Source organism: Sciurus carolinensis, chromosome 8 (assembly GCF_902686445.1).
Source record: "Sciurus carolinensis chromosome 8, mSciCar1.2, whole genome shotgun sequence".
Lineage (NCBI taxonomy): Eukaryota > Metazoa > Chordata > Mammalia > Rodentia > Sciuridae > Sciurus > Sciurus carolinensis.
Window position 1 is genome coordinate 49,049,584 of NC_062220.1, and position 22,009 is coordinate 49,071,592.

The following is a 22,009-nucleotide window of genomic DNA, read 5'->3' on the forward strand; positions in this document are numbered from 1 at the left end:
TATCATTTTAAAGTACTGATGCATGTGCCAGTATGTATATTCTAGCTACCAAAACATTTTGTTGTATTAAGCTCTGTAACTGTTATGAGCATGAGCTTTGGCTACCTATCTCCTACCCCTCAGATCCATTAGGGGTGTCAAGGGACAGTGGCCTTCAGGAGAGAGAGAAAACCTTTAATACCAAAGCTATTTTCATGCTGACACATTCCTTCAAATTCCTCTGCTCTGTTGGCAAGAACTCATCAGGCTGATGGGACTTTTTCTTTACACGAGCAAGCATTCTGATTAGTCCTCTGCACTAGTGGAAAGGTTCCTGAGCCTTTCTAAGAAATTTAGATACCACCTGAGGCTGGCTGACCCCAGAAACATTCTTTTGTTTAAGCTCACCTAGTAAATACTACTTGAAAAGCATATTTTGAATATGTCTTTCATGTGTTAAAATGTATCTTCCAACTATTCAGTAATCCTTTTATTCATCTTCCTGGGCACCAAGAATTTATCTTACTTACACAACTATACTTTTTCATTCGTGAAAACAGGCACTGACTTTGGCTCCTCAGGGCAATAACAACAGGGGATGGAAATGTGAATTTACTAGCTGAAGACCCCTAAGTGAATGGTCCCTTCAAATTATATTTTACAAATATATTTCAAAATGAAGATAAAGATATCATGGGGTGACAGAAAGTGAAGGGCATAAATGTCTATAGTGGGTGGGGAAGGGAGATAGAGGCTAAAGGTAGCACCTCAATCCAGCACTACAGAGAAGACAAGCAAGTTAAATGATCACACTCAGCACTGGTTCCAAATTACAACTTGAAGAGAAGACACAGTGGTATAGAAGGCTGAAATTACAATGGTCAGACTCTCATTGCTTAGGAAGGTTTCATTCAGGACTGTGCCCTACTTTCTAGCATGACGTATCAAAGGGTCCTAAGAATGTGGCTTTTCTCTCCATTTCTATAAATCCACTATTAAAAAACAATGTCTACTATGTCAATCAATAATCCTTATATAAGAATTTATTGTACTAACTTTTGAATTTACCACCAGGAACACATTTTTACCATTAACATAGAGGAAGATCCTTTTCCATAACAAAAAATACTTATTTTTTTTTTTCAAATTCTTTATGCCTGTTGTGAAATTAAGAGCTGCATTTGATGCCTACATTTATCTGAATATAACATGATACCCTCCTAGTCCTCAATCTGTGTTAGCCCTGCATTTGATTTGATTTGATTTGATCCTGATGAATATATGCCCTTTTAGAGTAAAAAGCAACATGACTACCTCTAGTGCCTTCTGAACTAGGTAAAACATAAACATGGCTGACTGCATTATTTTCCCCAATTATCTGCTCTCCCCATTCCCTGTAAGAACACTTTACAATCTTGCTCACTTCCCTTGAATTTTTGTGCTTCCTGGTGCAGAAGCATACTTCCCTGTGGGTGAAAGCCACTGATATGTCAGGGCTGTTTGCTACTTCAACATAATCAGCAAAGGCAGACAGATTACATTTTTAGTAGTATGTTCAAAAACACCAAAAATTCTAAATGTAAATTAGGTTAATGAGCACGATAAGGATTCAGAAAGGTTTGGAATTTCTATCTCTGAGGACCAGATCAGTGAACTTTGTGCTGAGTCTGAAAATGAAGTGGGAGTGGGAGATCTGAGGAAGGGAAACACAGACTCACTACCATCACACATCTGAACAGTAATCAAATGGAAGAATAGGAGGGAAAAAAGCACTGATTCACTCTTTGTCTATGAAGGGCAAAACTAACTATAGAATTAGAAAGAGAGACTGATTTACCATAGGGAAGAGATTTCTAGCAATTAAATTGGCCTAATAGAAGAATAAGTAGTCTTGCAAAATAATATGCTTTGAGAGACTATGAGTCATGAAACAAAAGCTTGATGGCCACTACATATTACAGACATTATTGAAAAAAAACCTTATTTTGTGGTAACTTATCCCAGATGACCTCTCAGCACCCTTCCAATTCTGATTCTATAAATTCTAGAGAATCATTCATGATACTGCTCAGTTAGGTCCCTTGGACAAAAGAAGAAAAGATAATTTCCCTGACAATAATTAGCTAGAGAATAGCTTTTAAGAGTCTGTCATTTTTCTGTGTGCCACGAAAACGTATACCATTTCTTTTCCTCTCAATTCATTATTGCTTTTTCATATTTTCTCTAAAGAAAGTAGGACTAAAGCATTTTGTACATTTTATCATATTCATTAATGAAATTTGGAATTTATCTTAAAGATCACAGACCATTTCATTAAAGCTAAGATTAATCAAATAAGACCATTGGTAAATACCATTTTCATAAACAGGAAACAGATTTTTATAGAAAACCACTAAAATTCTGATTGGTATAGATGACAATGTGAGAAGACAACCCTATAACTTAATTTGTCAACTGTACAGACCTATAGGTGAAATATAAAGGCTAAGAGCAAATAAGATGTTTAAATACTGACATTAAATAAATCTACATCACCTTCAAACCTGTACATTTAAAATGCATTTCTTTATATTGTTTGCCTCTATAAAATCATCAAAGTTTTATCTGTAATAAGAACAACACTTTCTATGATCTGAACATGTAGTTTGTAAAACCCTTGCATCTAAAAACACCAGAGGATCACTATTCACTCTGCTTACCTGAGAGGAAGATTTTGAAGATCTATGAAACAATTAAGTAGAAAAAAATGGATAAATGTGCAAATGGTACTATCATTATACTACATGTACCTCTAACTCAACTAGATAATTTTTATTACATTTCAATTAACGAATATTTTAGAAAAATTTAGAAGATGCAAAAACTTAACAAGTTGTTAACTAAAAAACTAAAATTAACTAACATTAAAATTAGTGTCTTATTACTTGGAACATTTAAGATGAGAAGCACTGACATGAGATATTCTCAAATCTTTTACTAAAGAGGGTACTGTACTTACCATGCAACGAAAACTTCAAGTAAAAATTATTCTGTAACTAAAGCAGACCAATTTAACTGCTATATTTTTTTCTTAATCAAAAAGGGTAGCTACTTACCAACAAGCCTTATTACATTCAATGTCGTATTTGTTAAGATGGGTGCGTTCACTTTATTTAGACTGTAATCTGATTTCTTCCGACTTTTTAGGGTTTCTCGAGAAACACTTAATATAGAAAAACAAGAGTCGCAATTAGAATAATCAAGTAATAAATCAATAAGCTATTCAGTTTAGCATCTAGCTTTAATTATTCACTGAAATTCTTACTATGTGTCAGACAAACTCACAGTACAGAGGAAGAAATATAAATAAGCAAAGAAATATAAATACTATAAATGTATTTCTTTGATTCTAAAACATTGTTCAACCATTAATAAAAAGCTGTATCACTTAAAAAGCAGATTTTCTAGGGAAATAACATACATAGGTATAAATGTACTGATCTTCCTGATTTCAGAAACTTAGGAAAAGAAATACCCTCTTTAGAATAAAATAAGGTATGATAGCAACGTTGGGGCCAGATAAAAAGGAAAAGTAGAAGTCATATGACAAGTGCAGAAAACAAAAGACAGCAAGTAATGGGGCAGAGGGAGTGAGCCAAAGTGTGCTGAGAGAAGTACTGGAGTCCACTACAGTAGCTTGTAGCAGACAGAGGGAAAAGTGACAGAAAAGAGGTAAACACAGACCAGATCATGAAAGTAATCAAACCTAAATAGTATGAACCCTCTCCTGAATGCTGGAGTGAACCAATAAAAACATTAACCAGGAAAATGGCATGAGTAAATTTGTAACTAAGAAAAAAACTCTAAATCATTAAGAATGAACTGGAAGGAGGTAAGACTCTAATAAGAAACCAAGGTAAGGAAGATGACTGAATAATCTGATACAGAGATGATTTTGACATGATATAGGATGATCATTACATCCTAGAACAAGGAAAATGGATATATTCAAGGGATATATAAAAGTTAGAATTGATAATAACTACTAACTGATTGATTTCTGTAAGAAACTCACATGACTCAAACTTCTAATGGGTAGGTTAAAAGGTTTAGGAGGCTGTACTAACCCTACCAAAAATGGAGGTATATGGACATGAACAAGTAGACTCTATCTTACTCATTTATTTCAACTCTCTTTTGGAGCTTTCCTTTTGGCCAAAATGTACTCAAATCATATCTAATGAAGAAATTCAGTAAAATAATTCTATTCAGTTCAAAGTAGATCACAAATTATACATGTATATATCTCGATACCTTACATACATTAAAAACGAATGTACAAATACAAATAAATTTTCCCAGTTAACATATCTACAACTGCATGACTTGCTCACTTTTAAGAAGAGAATTATTTCAGTCAGTGTTTCAAGTTAATCAAGTACACAGAAATTGTGGAGTTTAAGGGTAAGGAAGGGAGTACTTAAATCTATCATTTAAGTTCTTTCTGTTGTTGAAGTACTGGGGATTGAACCCAGGGCCATGTGCATGGCTCCTAGCATTGTGCCACACCCCTAGTTCCTTAAATTATCACTTAGAAAAGTCTATCTGTGTTCACTAAATTTCTGATGTTAATATTTCAACAAATAAAAATCAGGCACATTTATTTGGGAGATGAGAAAAATTTCTAATGTAATTATTGTAATTTTGAAGAAGACTGCTGATCATAAAACAAAATTCAACCACTAACAGGAAACCTTAATAGAAGGTTTATATAGAGAACTCAAGACAACAGGAAAATAAGTGCAGATCTGCTATATTTATTAGATTGAGGCAAAAACTGCACATAGAAAATGATGGCCACTTTCTCCCTGAGGTTCTATGTGAAGCACACACTGACCCTGAAGGCAGCAGCACTGATTTTATAAATCTAAAGATCTTCACCTTTTGCAAAAACTGTTGATTGCTAAATTAAAAGTTCTCTGGTTATGCCCAATATTTTTATTTTCATTTCATTTTTTAAAAAATCTGAAAAAAGATTACCTTGGAAATTTAAAAAACAGGGATTAGAATCTTGCTGCAAAAAACAATGTCAAAAAGGCTATATAAATTTTTTTAAAAACTAATTTAAAACCTTTTATTAGCCATTTAAAATTACCTAATGTGATGCTTTTATAAAAAAAAAAATAGTAATAGTCAAACTCACAGTCAAATGAATTGACTTGTGAAACACCAAAATAAAGCTTTGCTAAGCAGAACTTTTCTTAAGGATACTTTTTCTTGAAAATCCACTATTATGGAATATAAAGGAAAACCTACATTTTCAGTCTTTCTGGAATCATTCTTTAAAACACATTAACTTTTGTCATAGGACATGATAACCGCCAATTTTTTTTCTTAACCTTTAAAGGAAATTCAATATGTCAAGAGTACAACACAAAATGCTAATACCATACCCCCTAAACAATTACCTTTTCACAGGAGCGTCTCCTGTCTGCTCATCCACATAATCTCGCTTGAGTTCCTCGGGAACATCACTGTCACTGTCATACTCCTGATAGGCACTCTTTTCTTGTTCATCAGATTCATACTAAAGAGAAAAGAGTAAAATACAACAATGAGTACAGAGAGCAACCTTTCTTGGGGTCTTTCAAAAAAATTAAAGTACACCAATTTTATAAGAAATAGTTGATATTGGTAAATTCTTAATAATTTTGTCATCAAGAATCATCCTTTCATTTTCTTCTCCATCATCCTCCCTAAACCAGCTGAAAAGAAAAGGAAAATAAAAATATTATACCTATAAGCTTGTAAATGTCCAACAAAATCAAATCTTCATTTACAAAAAACCAACAACAAAACAAATACCTCACTGGACCTTAATGGAGGAACCAAGTGTTCTTCCTTTTCTTTTCTTTTCCTTTCTTTTTTTCTTTTCCTTTCTCCCCTCCCCTCCCTTCCTCTGCCCTCCTTCCTTCCTTCCTTCCTATACTGGATTTCAACAGTATATTTTCTTTTTATACTGAACAACCTGGAAGTATCCAATTCTCAACCTCTTTGGAAGTACTAACTCAGCTTAATAAACACATACAACACACATGCTGATGTTCTACCTAATTCATTATGGTGAGCTTTAGTTCCAAGAGTGACTTAGAACATTATGTTTAGCACCCAGGGACCTACTGAGAGTAAGGACAAAAATGACAGGTTTACTCTTCAAAAGATGAACGCCTTCCTAACATCTTCATCACCTATTACGTTACCATGGCCAAATGCCAGCAAGGGGAAGGGCAGTGGAAACCATGCAAGGTAAAGAAATCAGTGGAAGTATCATCATCATCAAATTAATGTTATAGATTAATACAGTTAAAATATGGTTATTGAGTTTTTGACCCATCACCATGCCATCTGCTTTTATGAATTATCTCACTGAATCTAAAAACAACTCTGAGAAAGTTTAATTCCATTTGACAGCTGAGGAAACTAATATGAAGGCAAATGGAAAGAATTTAACAACTACTTTTTAACTGTCTATTAAGGGAAAGCATTTTGTCAGGCCATATTTAGATGTGGTCTCAGATTCTCAAGGACTTAAGTTATATCTGAAAAGATTAGATTACATATTATAATTGAAAAAAAAGTACTGTAGGCTTCTCCTATATTTATATATAATTTGATTCTGATGATATACAGATAAGTGTTCCACACAAACTAGGGTTTCCTGTTATCACAAAAGAGATTCTTTATTACATGGTATAGTGGGTATTCATTATTTAATTAGATATTTGCAAATTTGCCTAAAATTTATTTGTAAGCCCAAACTCAAGATTTAAGATACTTTTGTGGTTACTCATAGACATGTTCAGAGGCAAAAACTCTTGAGTCATGAAAAATATACATTTTCTGCTGAGGGTATGCTCTGCCTTCTTGTTGCTCTTATACCATAAACAGTTGTCCTTGTCATCATTCTGTATTTTATATTTCCATGCTTTTTGTTGGCAACTTCACTGTTTAGAGTGGCCTCCATTTCAAGACAGTGCCAAAGTGCTATATAGCATTCCTAAGTACAAGGTAGCTGTGAGGTCTCTTACAGAGAAAGTGCTTGGGCTAGATAAGCTTCGCTTAGGCATAAGTCATAGTGCTGTTAGCCACAAGTTCAATGCTAATGAATCAACAGTATATATTAAATAAGATGTCTTTAATAGAAGCATATATAAAACAAGGTCATATATTGATGAGTTGATGAGTATTTTGGGATCAGAGGCTCACAGGAATTTAATCCTATATGCACCATAGAAGCAATGGTTTATCATGTGCTAACTCAGTGTTCACAGCAACCATATAGAACACAATTAATGTAAATAATAAGGATCAAATGCTATGTGAGTTTTAATTCACAAATCATTATAAATGGACACATTATTTCAAAATAATTGAAATGCCTTTTAATTATTCTCAGTTTAGTATATACTTTATAGAGGCGAAATGTCACCAAAGAACTGTAATTTTAAACATGACTTATTATGAAATAATTTAAAGGTTATGATAAAACATGATGATGATATATTTTTCCTAGTAGTATTTTAAAAAATACATGTTCAGTAAACAAAAAAGAAATTCCAAAATTAAATACAGAGACAAAGGTTAACAGATTTTTCTCAGGTCAAGTCTGAACAGTTTTCACTTTGACCAAATCTAAAATAAAAATCATGGTGCGTTTCTTTAGAAATCATAAAGCTCAGAAGGATGCATCAAACATCATCCTTTGTCAATTGAAAATATTTTGGAACACTTTATAGAGAATTGGGAAGAATTTTTCTCATTGTAAATAAGGAATAACTCAGAATCACAAAATAATTTTCCAAGGGTCACACAATTAATAAACAATAAAGGCAATATTCATTATCAGAGTTAAAATTCTTTCCACTAACACTACTGAAACTGTTTTTAAGCTGCTCAAAATGTTGCTAAAGCAATGTACTTCTAAATCTTAAAAACATCCCTGCCAGGTGACTCGGCAAGACACTTCTCTCTCCCTCCCTCCCTCCTCCCACTCTCTCAGATAAAGGAACATGGAACAAAATGCCTAGATACCCAGGAATGGAGCTGAAAAAAAAAGTGCAGGTAATTTATTCCCTCACCCACCTCATGTAATATTCAGTGAAAATGCTATTCTATTCTAGATTAATGATCTGGTAAGAACATAAAGCAAAAATAAAGGCAAAATTTCTTCTAGCTTGCTATTTAATCTAGTACATGACATTTATTTTCTACATATTGTTGGGAATATCACCTGGCTTCTCTATGCTTCTATTTCTTCATCTGTAAAATGAGAGGACCAATCTAGAGTGAAAGAATCACAAATGCCAGGGCTAAAAGAGTTATAATACTTGGTCCAAATCATGCATTATCCAGATTATTGTTCAGAAGGACATCGTCATCAAAATGTGTTGAATAAGTCACTATCCAAACAAGTACTATTGTAGGTATGTAAGCATGTACATGGAAAGATAGCTGGTAGGTGGATAAATAAATCTGGCAAATTATTTTCCTCGTTGACTAGAACACTTTTAAATAAATGTAACTTCTGTTTCATAGTATGTTTTAGAAATATCACATACCCCATTAGAAGCCAAGACATCTTCTGTTTCTTCATCTTTGTGGCTGGCCTGAATTTCAAATGGATTCCCACCACTACAGTACTGCTCAAACAAGGTCTCTGTTTTTGAAGAAGTTGAGACTGGCTGCTTACTAGGTGAAACTGATGGGGAACGAGACTGTTCCATGAATTTAAATTCCTAGACATTAAAAAAGGAACCAGATGCCCTTTAGGAAAAACAATAAAATTCAAGTGATAAACATATTCTATTAATGTAAATGTAGGGTGAATCAGGAGAAAAATCATGATCTAATTTGCCTTAAAATCTTTTTTTTTTTTTTTTTTTTTGCCTTAAAATCTTACAGGTTGTCTGAAATCACAATCTTAGACAAGTTTAAATGTTTTCCGAATCACGACTCAGTCAATGATATCACATATCAGTGGTATCTTCATCAAGCTACTTCTATTAACTTTAAGGAAATGCACAGAATTAAAAAAAAAAAAATTAACAAATTTGAATACTTTTAAAAAACTTAATGTAGCAACAAAAGTCCTAACAGAATACAGTTTGAATGAATAGAATCATATATAAAAACCAATGAAGTCATATACTGTGCTTATTCCTATGCTTGTACCATTTAAGATATTCTATAATAAAGCATGAAGTATATGTCTTACTTTGTTATGTTATCTATAAACTGTCATTTACTTTTCTTTATATACCAACAACAAGCAGACAACACAAACACAGGTGATGTGTCTTCTACTTCTAGCTTGCTATTTAATCCAGTACATGACATTTATTTTCTCCATATTGTTGGGAATATCACCTGGCTTCTCTATGCTTCTATTTCTTCATCTGTAAAATGAGAGGACCAATCTAGACTGAAAGAATCACAAATGCCAGGACTAAAAGAGTTGTAATACTTGGTCCAAATCATGCATTATCCAGATGAAGAAACTTGAGATGTTCTGCAGGGATTCAGCGCCAAATTCAAGATTATACAGCTAACGAGAGTAAGAATTCTCTTTTAAAATATCTAAAGTTCATCTGAATTACAACATTCTTTATCTGATAATCTATCACAAAAAATTCAACATTTTTCTATCTAAAGATTAATCCCCAAAATATGGTTTTTCATATTCAGTGATATTCTTATTATAAGATCCAATGATATTATTAAAAGGTGTTCTTAAATTACTAAAGGTACATTGGTTTGTTAAATTTTAAATTATGTATGTGTTCATTTTCTTTCTAAATTTCAACTACATATTAAATCAGACTCACTGTTATGCCTAAAAATCAAGCCATTTATTTTTCTTACTTATAATTTCATACGAAGGGTTAATATAAATTAATGAGACTTTTTTTTTTTTTTTTTGCGGTGCTGGGGATTTGAACCCAGGGCCTTATGCTTGCGAGGCAAGCACTCTACCAACTGAGCTATATCCCCAGCCCACAATTTTTTTAAATAGCCACAAGATACAGTACATGCATCTAGGAATATAGAACATGCATCTAGTAAACAAGTTGTGAATAGTTTTCAAGGTAACCCCTTTGAAGAAAATAATGCTTCCCCTGAATGGTAATGTTTCAAGGTGCCTCTAAAATACGGTCTTAGAATTACACTAAGTATGTATGCAAACATTCACAATTTGATGGTGAAATAAAAATTCAAATAAAATTATTTAAATAGATATTCTAAAATTAAATGTTAAGCTTAGAATTCTAAATAATGTTAAGGAATTATATTAATTATATTAGAATTTATAGATTCTGTTAATTTAAAGTTAATTACACTTTGTTAATGCTAATTTAAATTAATGTTAATTTTGTTGTCTTTGAAACATTTGTTACCAACACATTTGCATATTAGGAAAGGAACACAACAGAACTAATCATGTAATCTCTGCATTTATCCAGACTAAAGTAAGAAAACTGCTTATGGAAAGCCTTCCAAGGGCAAAAACTGAACACACTACCTTCTAAGTATGGATCTAAGTATATGTACTGCATTTTGATATTTGATATTTCCAGAACAAAATATTTCAAATATTTATCTACAGTGTATTTCAATTAAAGATAAAATCAAACCTATTAAAGACATTTTTTTACAGATTCCTTATTCTATAGAGATTCAAGGAATCCAATTAACGAATAAAAATTAGATAAGGTTATTTTTATAAGTGCCTCTTTTATTTCTGAGGCACCATCTCATTATAGGCAAATTTACAAATTGTAGTATAATTTAAGAGCCTTAGTGTAATTAAAAGGGATTTAGTATAATTAAGGTCCCTTTAAGAAAAGAGAAATATTCTACATATATAAGTAAGGATTTTTACTCAATAGCACGAAAATATAACTGATTAACTTTCTGAAAATTTTAAATATAGTAGTATACCTTCTTCTGAATTTGAAAGAAAAGAAAAAAATAATTTAGCTGTAATTCTTCTTAGGCAAATGAGTTTTCCTGAAGCATGTAAACTGTACTTTGTAAATAGATGGATTTTTCATACCCATGAAATGATCATTCTTCTGAAAGGTGTTTGCCACTAATGACTTTCAAGGAAGGAAGACACATCAACTTTCCTTAATTTTTTTAGTTTATAAATGCTCATATATTTTTTAATAAGTAAAAAGATTAAAAGATGACTAAAAAAACATATCGCTCTTGAGAAAAACTTACATGAAGTTGCAAAATGCTGAAATTTGACTTAACAGGACAAAGTTCCCAAGTCTCATTCTCTAAGAACATTCTCAGTTCATCTAGTCGTGTTCTAAAAAAAAGAAAATAAACATTTTAAAAGAAGAAAAATACCCTGTACACAAGAACTGAGGAAATAAAGTACCATATAATTATGGAATTATCCTGATCATAATCAACTTAGAGAACCCATTCAGATTAACACAATAAACACAAATGTTCATTTTTACTTGCTAATATTTTCTCCTTCAGAGGAAAAAAACCAATATTTACTAGCTGAATATTTTTACTATACTACAAAAATAATGAATGTGTGGGAAATGGCATTTTTATTAAGGAACAAAACTAAAAGCCTGTCACCATATGCCTAAACATCCTTGTTCATCATATATCAATGCCAAAACTGAGAAATAATTTACAAATTATATAAAATCATACATACTAATATTTCATGCTACACAGCATAGATCTGACTTATACGTTCTTAGCTATAATATCGAGATAATTAATCATTCTCCAAAGATCTTTAGTCAAGGCCTATGTCCACACATTAAACTAGTAGGTAAGACATGTATCTTTCACACAGTTCACTAATCACTTATGTCATACTGATCTTTCTTTAATGCTGCTGTTCTATCTGTCCAGAGTAATCCTTACATTATATATGGAGTCCCAGGAAAACAAATCCTTGCTTCCAGATGAATAAAGGGTCAGCACCAATCCTATTCTTTCCCCTTCTCACCACAAGCTGTTGCTATCACACTAAAAACAAAAATCAAGATTTTTTTTTCAAATCTACAGATTCTAAAATAAAGAGGTGATAGACAAACCTATGAAAAGCATGAACTGCTTCAAATATTGGGTTTAACAGGCAAGGACTTTGAGATAATTATTATGTTAATAAAACAGAAATAAAGATGAAAAATATGGACAGAAAAGAGAACTTCAAATAAATGCAATAATAAAAGCAAACAAAAAAGAATCAAATAGAAATTCCAGAAACAAAAACTAACAATACCTCCAATTAAAAACTGGATAAGCAAAACAGCAGACAAGGGGTACCAGAAGACAGGATTAGTAAACTTCAATACAGATCAACAGAAAATATCCAAACTGAAGCACGAATTGGAAAAGAAAATGGAAAAAATAGAAAAGAGCATAAGAAATATGTAGTATAGTTGAAACATGTAGTGTGCATGCAGCTGCAGGAAAGGACAGAAAGAATAAGTAGGAAATACTGGGAGATGGAATGGCTTAGAAATCCTAAAAGTGATGGTGTCCATGCCTAATACCACACACAAAAGTTAACTGAACTGAATCGTAGATTTAATATAAGAACTAAAACTATAAAATTTTATAATTCAACAATAAAAAGACCAATAACCCATTTAAAAAATGGGCAAAAGCTCTCCATAGACATTTCTGCAAAGAAGATGTACATACACACACATACACTCAAATGGCCTGTAGCACATAAAAATTTAACATCATTAATAATTAGGGAAATGCAAATCCAAACCATAATAACATTCACACATACCGGGACAGCTGTGATTGAAAAGACAGAAAATAAATGCTGACAAGGTTTTGGAGAAATTGGAACCCTCAGACAACAATGGTGGGAATGTAAAATTACAACTACTGAGGAAGATAGTTTGGCAGCACCTCAAAATGTTAAACATAGTTATCATAGAGTCCAGCAATTCCACTCTCTATTAGTATCACATACTGAGTGACTTCAAACAACAGAAACTTATTCTCTCACAATTCTAGAGGACAGAGCCCCAAATCTGCAATACTGGGTAAAATCAAGGTATTGGGAAGGGTGGACTGCCTCCAAAAGCTGTAGGGGAGAATCTATCCACCCCTCACCTCCTCCAGCTTCCGGTGCCTGCTGGCATTTTTACACTTGTGTCCACAGTACTCTAATCTCTGCCTCAGGTTTCATGTTGCCTTCTCTTCTATGTAATTTTTCCTCATCATCTATGGTATCTGCCTTCCTCTTATTTGTGATGACATTTGGGGTCCACCCAAATAATGATATCTCCCTAGAAATACTGTGCATGTGTGTGTGCGTGCTTGTGTGTTTACACACATGCTGGAGATAGAACCCAAGGGCCTTGCACATGCTAAGCCCAGTGCTCTACTACCAAGCTACACCTACCCAGTCACAGAGAAGAATTACATTTTTTGGCTTAGTTTTTCTTTATTTTTTTGTGCTGGTGATTAAACCCAAGGCATCATGACCTCACACATGTGCTCTACCACTGAGCTACACCTTTAGCCCCTTATCACAAAATTCTTAACACAATCAACACCTATATACACTTTTTCTAAATAAGTTCATATTTACAGTTTCTGGGTGTTCAGGACTGATATGCTTAGGGGAAAGGGAGTTATTTTTTTTCAACCTATTATAAACTCTAAAAGAATAAACCTTTCTTCCTAAGGCATGAAAAGAAGTCCCTCACCCCCCAAAAAAAGAAAGGTTAACTTTTCCCCCTTTAACATCAGCCAATATACTGGTTAGAGTCCTTGAAAACATTTTATAAATTTTGATTACTAAAGTAATTTATAAAATCAAATATAATATTTGTTATTAAATAAAATGTTTTAACATTATACATAGCCACATAATTTCTATGTCATCATAGTTTAATCAGAATATTTGTCCTTTTGGAAATCCTGCAACGCCCAGCAGAAGAATGACAACTTTGGGTGTATATAAACATATTCCATGAACATAAAGAAATATGGGGGGACTATATATTTTGTAATTTTGAAAGATTAAAAACTCACAATGATACTGTGTTCACTTATATGCTTATACACTTTTGCACTAGAAAAAGATAATGGTATACAAATTTTTATACAATTACCACAAGTAACATGAGTACACTTAATAAACAGATGTTCAAGAAAGCAAAATACTTTTATTTTCACCTTTTTATTATGTCTACATCTTCAAACTAATAGCCTCAATAGACTTGCAGAGTAAGAGCAATTTGGTTCAAGTACTTCTTCCTTTTCAAGGGTTCTATTTAGCAGTAGAGAACCTTAAAACACATTATAAACACATTTTAAGAGTTTTATTGAAAAAACACACTTGACCCATATTTCATCATGTTTCACAGATTTTTAGTATTTGTAATATGATTTGGTGAAAGGGATATTAAATTGGGATTTATTAGATTTAGATTTATCACTGGCTAATGTAATTTTAGCCAATTCAACATAAGTTCACTGGTATCATTTCTAAACTGCCTGTCAAGTGAGCCTTCCTTTATTAAGAAAAAAAAGGTACTTCAGAACACATTGATAGTGGATGCCATCTTTACCAGTGACTTTCACTATAATTTCTGAAATGACAACTGTTAAGAGAGAGATACAAGATTCACAGGCTTAAGCTTCTGTTTTAACACTTGGGGAAAAAAGAATACTAAAGAATAATTAAATCCTTGCTTTTTCAAGCTGTCCCAAACTTTATATTATACAACACAGCAAGGAAAACAAAAAACAAAAAAAGGAAGATGTGTAGGCAATACTTATGGAGACCATTAAAAAACAATCTCAGATTATAACTGATGGAACCACACCCCAGAGAGCTGGCAAGGAAAGGCAGAGACCCAAGCCAATCATCCCCCAATTCAGTTCCTCTAAAACTACAGCACAGCCTAATCAGTGAGAAACAAGATTCACAAGTGTTTCTAAAAGAAGTCCTTTAAAATGTGAAGGGTTTGAAAATATTAAATAATTCATTTCCATTTTCTTTAACATCACCAAGGTGAGCTACTGTGAGGATCTCCATCACGGTCAAAGTCTAAAATAAAATGTCCATGCCTGGTTGCCACAGAAGACAAATACCTGACAAGAGCAGGATTTAGAATGGAAGCAACTACAGGAATCAGTATTGTTACAGTGCCCACACCTCAAAAGGTCTCCCTGTTGTCCTGTTGGGTATAAAGCGATCTCTGGGGAAACCATAATCTGGCACGCCTTCATACTGGCAGGGAAACTCAGGTTTCTGGTTCCTTTCCCCCCATCTGTGATTAAAAGGCCTCTCTCCCTTCTGTATAGCAATGTTTGTAGCCAGACCTTCTGTTTTAGCACAAAAGTAAGTTATAAATAAAAACAGTGATAGGGTTTCATGCTGTTCCCTAACCACTGTTTCCCTGATGTTTATTAAACTAAATTTGTTTTTTAATTTTCTTCATTCAATTATGAAACTCAAAGGCTATGCTTTGGTACAGATTCAACTTAAATTTCCTTTCAAAGCAATCTACTTAATAGTTTACAATTAACATAGAAAACTTTGTATCTAAATCTATTTAATTTTAATTAATCAATGATGTGATGTCTAATAATCTCTCCACTGACATGGCATATATCACTGTGAGCAGGTATTGACTATGAACAAAGAAAGAAAGCAGAACTTGAAATCCTGACTCTCTCTGGCACCAAATATGAACAAAATCAAAACTTAGTGGTAAAAAGTGCAAGTTCAGAATAAAGGGTAAGATACAACTCAATTCAAATGAAAAAATGTATGTAAGAGACACAGCTCAGGGTCTAGCTTGTATCAAGAGAGGTTTAATGCTGGTTCTCTCCTCTCAATTTAACATTTTAAGGATACACTCACAGTGCTGTATAAACATTTTTTCCCATCTTCCTCCATTCCTAAAACCATTCCTGTCATCCTTTCTAAATTCAGCAGTATTGATTGTAATACATGATCCTGGTTTTGTAGTCAGTATCTGAGTATCATGAAGTTCCCTCCACAATCTGTCTTACTCCTAAAAGACAGAAGCTCTCAAGCACCCCCTCTCTGAGTACTGCCTCTACTGATCGGACCTCCTTATTACTTGTACTGTGTACATGTAGATATGGAACAGTGGCTAAATTCTTTTGGTGAACCCTGATGTAATGATCATCTTTTACCCATAAAGAAATCATTTCAATATTTGAGATGTCCCAAGATAAAAAATATATTAATAAATGAATAAATAATGACATTTTATCATATTTTTGGTGAAACATCCTTAAACTAGAGCTACAGAATGTATTCATTCAAATTCAAAAGTAATTGTTTAAATCAATATTATAAGAATAAGCATCAATTACCTATGATTACTCATAACTTTAATTAGAGTTCTTACCTATGGTAGTTCTTGAAATAGTTGACACTTTGTTTTCTAATAGATTCTTGCAAAACTTCAGACTTGCTACCACAAAATTCTTCTCCAACTTGCATCAACCTGGTTGAACAACAAAGTTTTTGTAAATTTCTGTGACATTCTTACAGAAAAAAAAAAAATTGTGTTTTCTTTCTTCAAAGAAAACAAATCATAAAAATTGGATATTTAGAAAAATTCTAAAAAATCACAAATTCATAATATTTTATAAACATCCAAAGGGCAGAAAAATTTAAACACTTATACACAAACCGAGCTGCAATTAGTTATGAATGCATACTCATCTTCATTTTCATGAAGAGGTTAAACACAACTCATTAATTTATGATTTCTTTGATTACCATGGTTAAATCAAACTAAAATAAGATCTCAAATACTACCTGCTGATTATATCCAAAACAAAGATGAAGTCATCATATTTGAATATAGACAAATCAGTTCCAAGCAAATAGGTTTTTACTTTTAGCTGAACATCCTGTAAAACCAAAAAAAAAAAAAAAAAAATCAATAACTTCAAATATAGAAAGTTCTCAAAATCACTTATTCCATAGATATGTAAAATGAGACAGATACACATTCTTAACTTTATAAACAATCTCTTTAAGGCCAGTAGCCAGCACCCTGAGGGCAATAAAACAGAGACAATCCCATGAATATCAGATACAAAAATAGTAAAGGTCAGAATCATCACCACAATTCAAGAGTTCTACAAAATTCTATCCATTGTAAAAGACACACAAATACCTACACGAGAAAAGAATTATATCCTTATAATGGATATAAATAAGGACAAAATTTGTCTTTATTTATGCATGGCAGTTGGTCATTTAGAAACTTTAATCAATTAAAGATTAATAACTATTAGAAGTGACTATAAGTAATATACATAATACATAAAAATTGACAGCTTTCAGGTACATATAACAAGAATCTTAAAATAGAGAATTCATTTAAAATAGATTAAGAATAGAATACACTAGGGTAATTCTGATAAGAAATATCAGACCAATAAAAAAAAAAATACTAACACCAGGTATGGTGATCCATGCATGAAATTCCAGCAGCTAGGGAGGCTGAGACAGGAGAATCAAGTGTTCAAAGCCAGCCTCAGCAAAAGTGAGGCATTAAGCAACTCAGTGAGACCCTGTCTTTAAATAAAAATACAAGATAGGGCTACGGATGTGACTCAGTGGGCGAGTACCCCTGAGTTCAATCCCCAGTAACCACTCCCCCCAAAAAACAAAACAAAACAAAACAAACAAAAAAACTAGCACCTACAGTGACATACAAAAAGAAAACTGAAATTTCAATAAATTTCGAGTAATAAAATTTCAATAAATTTTGAGGAATGTCAATTTTTCCAATTAATCGTAAGTTCAATAAAATTCCAACCAAAACTTTTCTTCTGAAAAATTATTCTGAAGTTCACCTAGAAAAATTAGATAATTGCTTTTTACAAAATAAAGCTTTGTAAATATGGGGTAAAAGTTATGATTGAAGTTGAAAGTTATATACTACCTACATCAAAAACATTATAAACTACTTAAGATTAAAAAATGCTAGCAATATAACAATATACACAGAAATCAATAGACAAAAGACAACTCAGAAGTAGTACACAATATAGATGTAGATAATGTATATAATGTCTTAAAAAGTTGTTTTAGTCAGTTTTTTTTGCTGCTGTGACTAAAAGACTTGACAAGAACAACACAAAAGGGGAAAAACTTATTTGAGGCTCATAGTTTCAAAGGTCTCAGTCCATAGATGAACAGCTCCATTGCTCTGGGCCCAAGATGTGGCAGAATATCATGGTGGAAGGGCCCACAGGAGGAAACCTGCTTAAGACATGGCACCAGAAAGCAGAGAGCTCCCCTCACCAGGGATAAAATATATACTCCAAAGGCATGCCCCCCAGTGACCTATCTTATCTAGCCACACCCTACCTGCCTATAGTTATCACCAGCTAATCCATTCAATTGGATTAGTGCACTAAATAGGTTAATGCTTTCATAAACCCAATTATTTCACCTTTAAACTTTCCTGCACTGTTTGACACATGAGCTTTTGAGGGGTACCTCATATGTACACCATAACACAAGTAGTAGTAAAAACTTATTTTCTGATTGTTTACTTTGTCACATATTATGGGAAGTCATCCTCATCTAGCAGAATCAGACAAGGTTAAGCCTCATGACACAGAGGCCTGACTTCTTAGACCTGGCAAACACGAAGCTCTATCCCAGATTCTGGGGTTATGTGGCACTGTGGGAATGGTTCCCTGCCTGGTTATATGGTTTCCCTGAGCAAACTGGCTCCCCTAACTCCACCTCATCTGGCTCATCACGGAAGAAGCCCCTTCCATTCTGGGCTCCTTCACCTGTGCAACTACAAATAAAAGAGAGATCTGTTAGAGGTCAGATATGGCATGGCCCGACCCGTCACACCCCCTCTCATTTAAAAAGAGTATTGGTTCTTGTGTATTTATTGATGAGATAAGTTTATGGGTAATTGACTGATTTATAACCAACACTGTCCTCTGGCAGTTAAACCTTTTCTCATCCACACAGGATCTGGCAGAAACCCCCACAACACATTATGCTAAGAACTTTACATATTATCTAAGGATAATAGCAGCCCTGTTGAGCAGAGAAACTAAAAAAAAAGTCATGTAATTATCCTTAGATCCTCAGTGACTGACAAAACTAAGCCTTGAATCCAGGTCTATCATCCTCCAAAATCTCCTTTTTTCACTGTACCTTGCAACCAATGAAAGGTAAGGGGTGGAATTATTCTGAAAGCACTGAAAGGAAAATTATTTAAATTCTGGGGGGAAAAAAATCCTCTTTTGAGCCAGGTACAGTGGCACATACCTGTACTCCTAACTATTCAGGAAGCTGAAACAAGAGGATAGCAAGTTCAAGGCCAGCCTGGGAAGCTTAAAGACCTCAGTCTCAAAACAAAAAATTAAAAGGGTTGAGTACATAGCTCAGTACTATAGTGCACTGGGTTTAATCCCCTGTACCAAAAACAAAAACAAAAACCTTTTTCTTCATCAAAAGAAATGTAAAATGGATTAAATAATTTTTTGTATATTTTCAAGAGTAAAAATTAAGTTAAGATTAATTTAATAAAGCCAAAATGTTGTAGGTAGGACTCTTTAAGTACTGGGGATATAGCAATTAATATAAAATTTAGATGAATACTCATAATTACCAGATAAATATATAGCTGAGCCTTACATGGGAAAGAACTTTCTAAGAAACAATGTAGCATAAGAACTCATAAGAGGACAAAGGTTAATAGTCTGATATCATAAAAATGTTATCCAAAAATAAGTAGAAACATAAGGAATTACTCATAACAAACATCATTTAGAATATGAAATAAGTGAGTAAAAAACACCAGCAAATAGTTTTTCAAAATTACAGTAACTAATAAATTTTTAAATGTTCAACTTCTCAATTAAAAGATAAAGTGTTTCATAATCCCACCGGCTCACAGGAGACTGAGGCAGGAGGATTACTAGTTCAAAATCAGCTTCAGCAAAATCGAGGCACTAAGCAACTTGATGACACCCTATCTCTTAATAAAATACAAAATAGGGCCTGAGCTCAGTGCACGAGTGCCCCTGAGTTCAATCCCCTGTACCTTTCCTCCAAAAAAAGGTTAAAGTTTCCCACCAAAAAAGGAACAAATTTTTACATATATAAGGGACATACATAAAATAAACTACAAAACATTTAAAATAAAATAAATAGTGAAAGATTTGTTGGACAAATATGAATGAAATAAAGATAGAAGTGGTAATATTAAGGAAACTAGAATTCATAGCAAAATGCCTCCAAACAAAAGCACTATTATTTTAATGACTGTAGGAAATCATGTAAAGAAAAGGTAAGGTGATTATTCACATTTCAGCATCAGTCAATATGGCATTCCAATATAAACCAAATTTATAAAAAAGAAAAGCCTAAGAAAACGATTATCCTACAATGTTAAAACTCCTTCAGAACTGCAGATTAATAAAAAAAAAAAACAAGGTTATAGACTAGAATAATACAATTAATAAATTTGATTTAAAATACATATAGAAAAAACCTAATCCTCAGTACAAAAAGGAAAGAGAGCTCATTCCAATACTCCTCAAACTATTCCATGAAATAGAAGAGGAGGGAACCCTACCAAACTCGTTCTATGAAGCCAATATCACCCTGATACCTAAACCAGACAGAGACACATCAAGGAAAGAAAATTTCAGACCAATATCCTTAATGAACATCGATGCAAAAATTCTCAACAAAATTTTAGCAAATCGCATACAAATATATATTAAAAAGATAGTGCACCACGATCAAGTGGGTTTTATCCCAGGGATGCAAGGTTGGTTCAACATTCGGAAATCAATAAATGTCATTCACCATATCAACAGACTTAAAGTTAAGAATCACATGATTATTTCAATAGATGCAGAAAAAGCATTTGATAAAATACAGCATCCCTTCATGCTCAAAACACTAGAAAAAATTGGGGTAATGGGAACATTCCTAAACATTATAAAGGCCATCTACGCTAAGCCCATGGCTAATATCATTCTAAATGGTGAAAAACTGAAAGCGTTCCCCCTAAAAACTGGAACAAGGCAGGGATGCCCTCTTTCACCGCTTCTATTCAACATCGTCCTTGAGACTCTAGCCAGAGCAATCAGACAAACCAAAGAAATTAAAGGGATACGAATAGGAAAAGAAGAACTCAAACTATCCCTGTTCGCTGATGACATGATTATATATTTAGAGGAACCTGGAAATTCCACCAGAAAACTTTTAGAACTCATAAGTGAATTCAGTAAAGTAGCAGGTTACAAGATCAATGCTCATAAATCCAATGCATTTTTATACATAAGTGATGAATCTTCAGAAAGAGAAATTAGGAAAACCACTCCATTCACAATAGCATCGAAAAAAATAAAATACTTGGGAATCAATCTCACAAAAGAGGTGAAAGACCTCTACAATGAGAACTACAGAACACTAAAGAAAGAAATTCAAGAAAACCTTAGAAGATGGAAAGATCTCCCATGTTCCTGGATAGGCAGAATTAATATCGTCAAAATGGCTATACTACCTAAAGTTCTATACAGATTCAATGCAATTCCAATTAAATCCCAATGATGTACCTCGCAGAAATAGAGCAAGAAATTATGAAATTCATCTGGAAGAATAAAAAACCTAGAATAGCTAAAGCAATCCTCAGTAGCAAGAGCGAAGCAGGGGGTATTGCAATACCAGATCTTCAACTCTACTACAAAGCAATAGTAACAAAAACGGCATGGTATTGGTACCAAAATAGACAGGTAGATCAATGGTACAGAATAGAGGACATGGACACAAACCCAAATAAATACAATTTTCTCATACTAGACAAAGGTTCCAACAATATGCAATGGAGAAAAGATAGCCTCTTCAACAAATGGTGCTGGGAAAACTGGAAAACTATATGCAATAGAATGAAACTAAACCCCTATCTCTCACCCTACACAAAACTCAACTCAAAATGGA

General features: G+C 33.1%; 1 protein-coding gene across 3 annotated transcripts in view; it reads right to left on the minus strand.

Moving 5' to 3' along the window:
* Vps50 (VPS50 subunit of EARP/GARPII complex) overlaps positions 1–22,009 on the minus strand; it is a 123,850-nt gene that overhangs the window by 40,827 nt on the left and 61,014 nt on the right. For 2 of the 3 annotated variants that reach the window (XM_047561503.1, XM_047561504.1), the window contains exons 15-20: positions 16,832–16,926; positions 16,416–16,514; positions 11,242–11,332; positions 8,577–8,753; positions 5,427–5,545; positions 3,075–3,181 (exon numbers count right to left, since the gene is read on the minus strand). In XM_047561503.1, coding sequence (XP_047417459.1) covers positions 3,075–3,181; positions 5,427–5,545; positions 8,577–8,753; positions 11,242–11,332; positions 16,416–16,514; positions 16,832–16,926 — 688 coding nt within the window. Of the gene's footprint in view, positions 1–3,074; positions 3,182–5,426; positions 5,546–8,576; positions 8,754–11,241; positions 11,333–16,415; positions 16,515–16,831; positions 16,927–22,009 lie in introns of those variants that run through there. The other variant, XR_007109843.1, reaches the window with a different exon arrangement.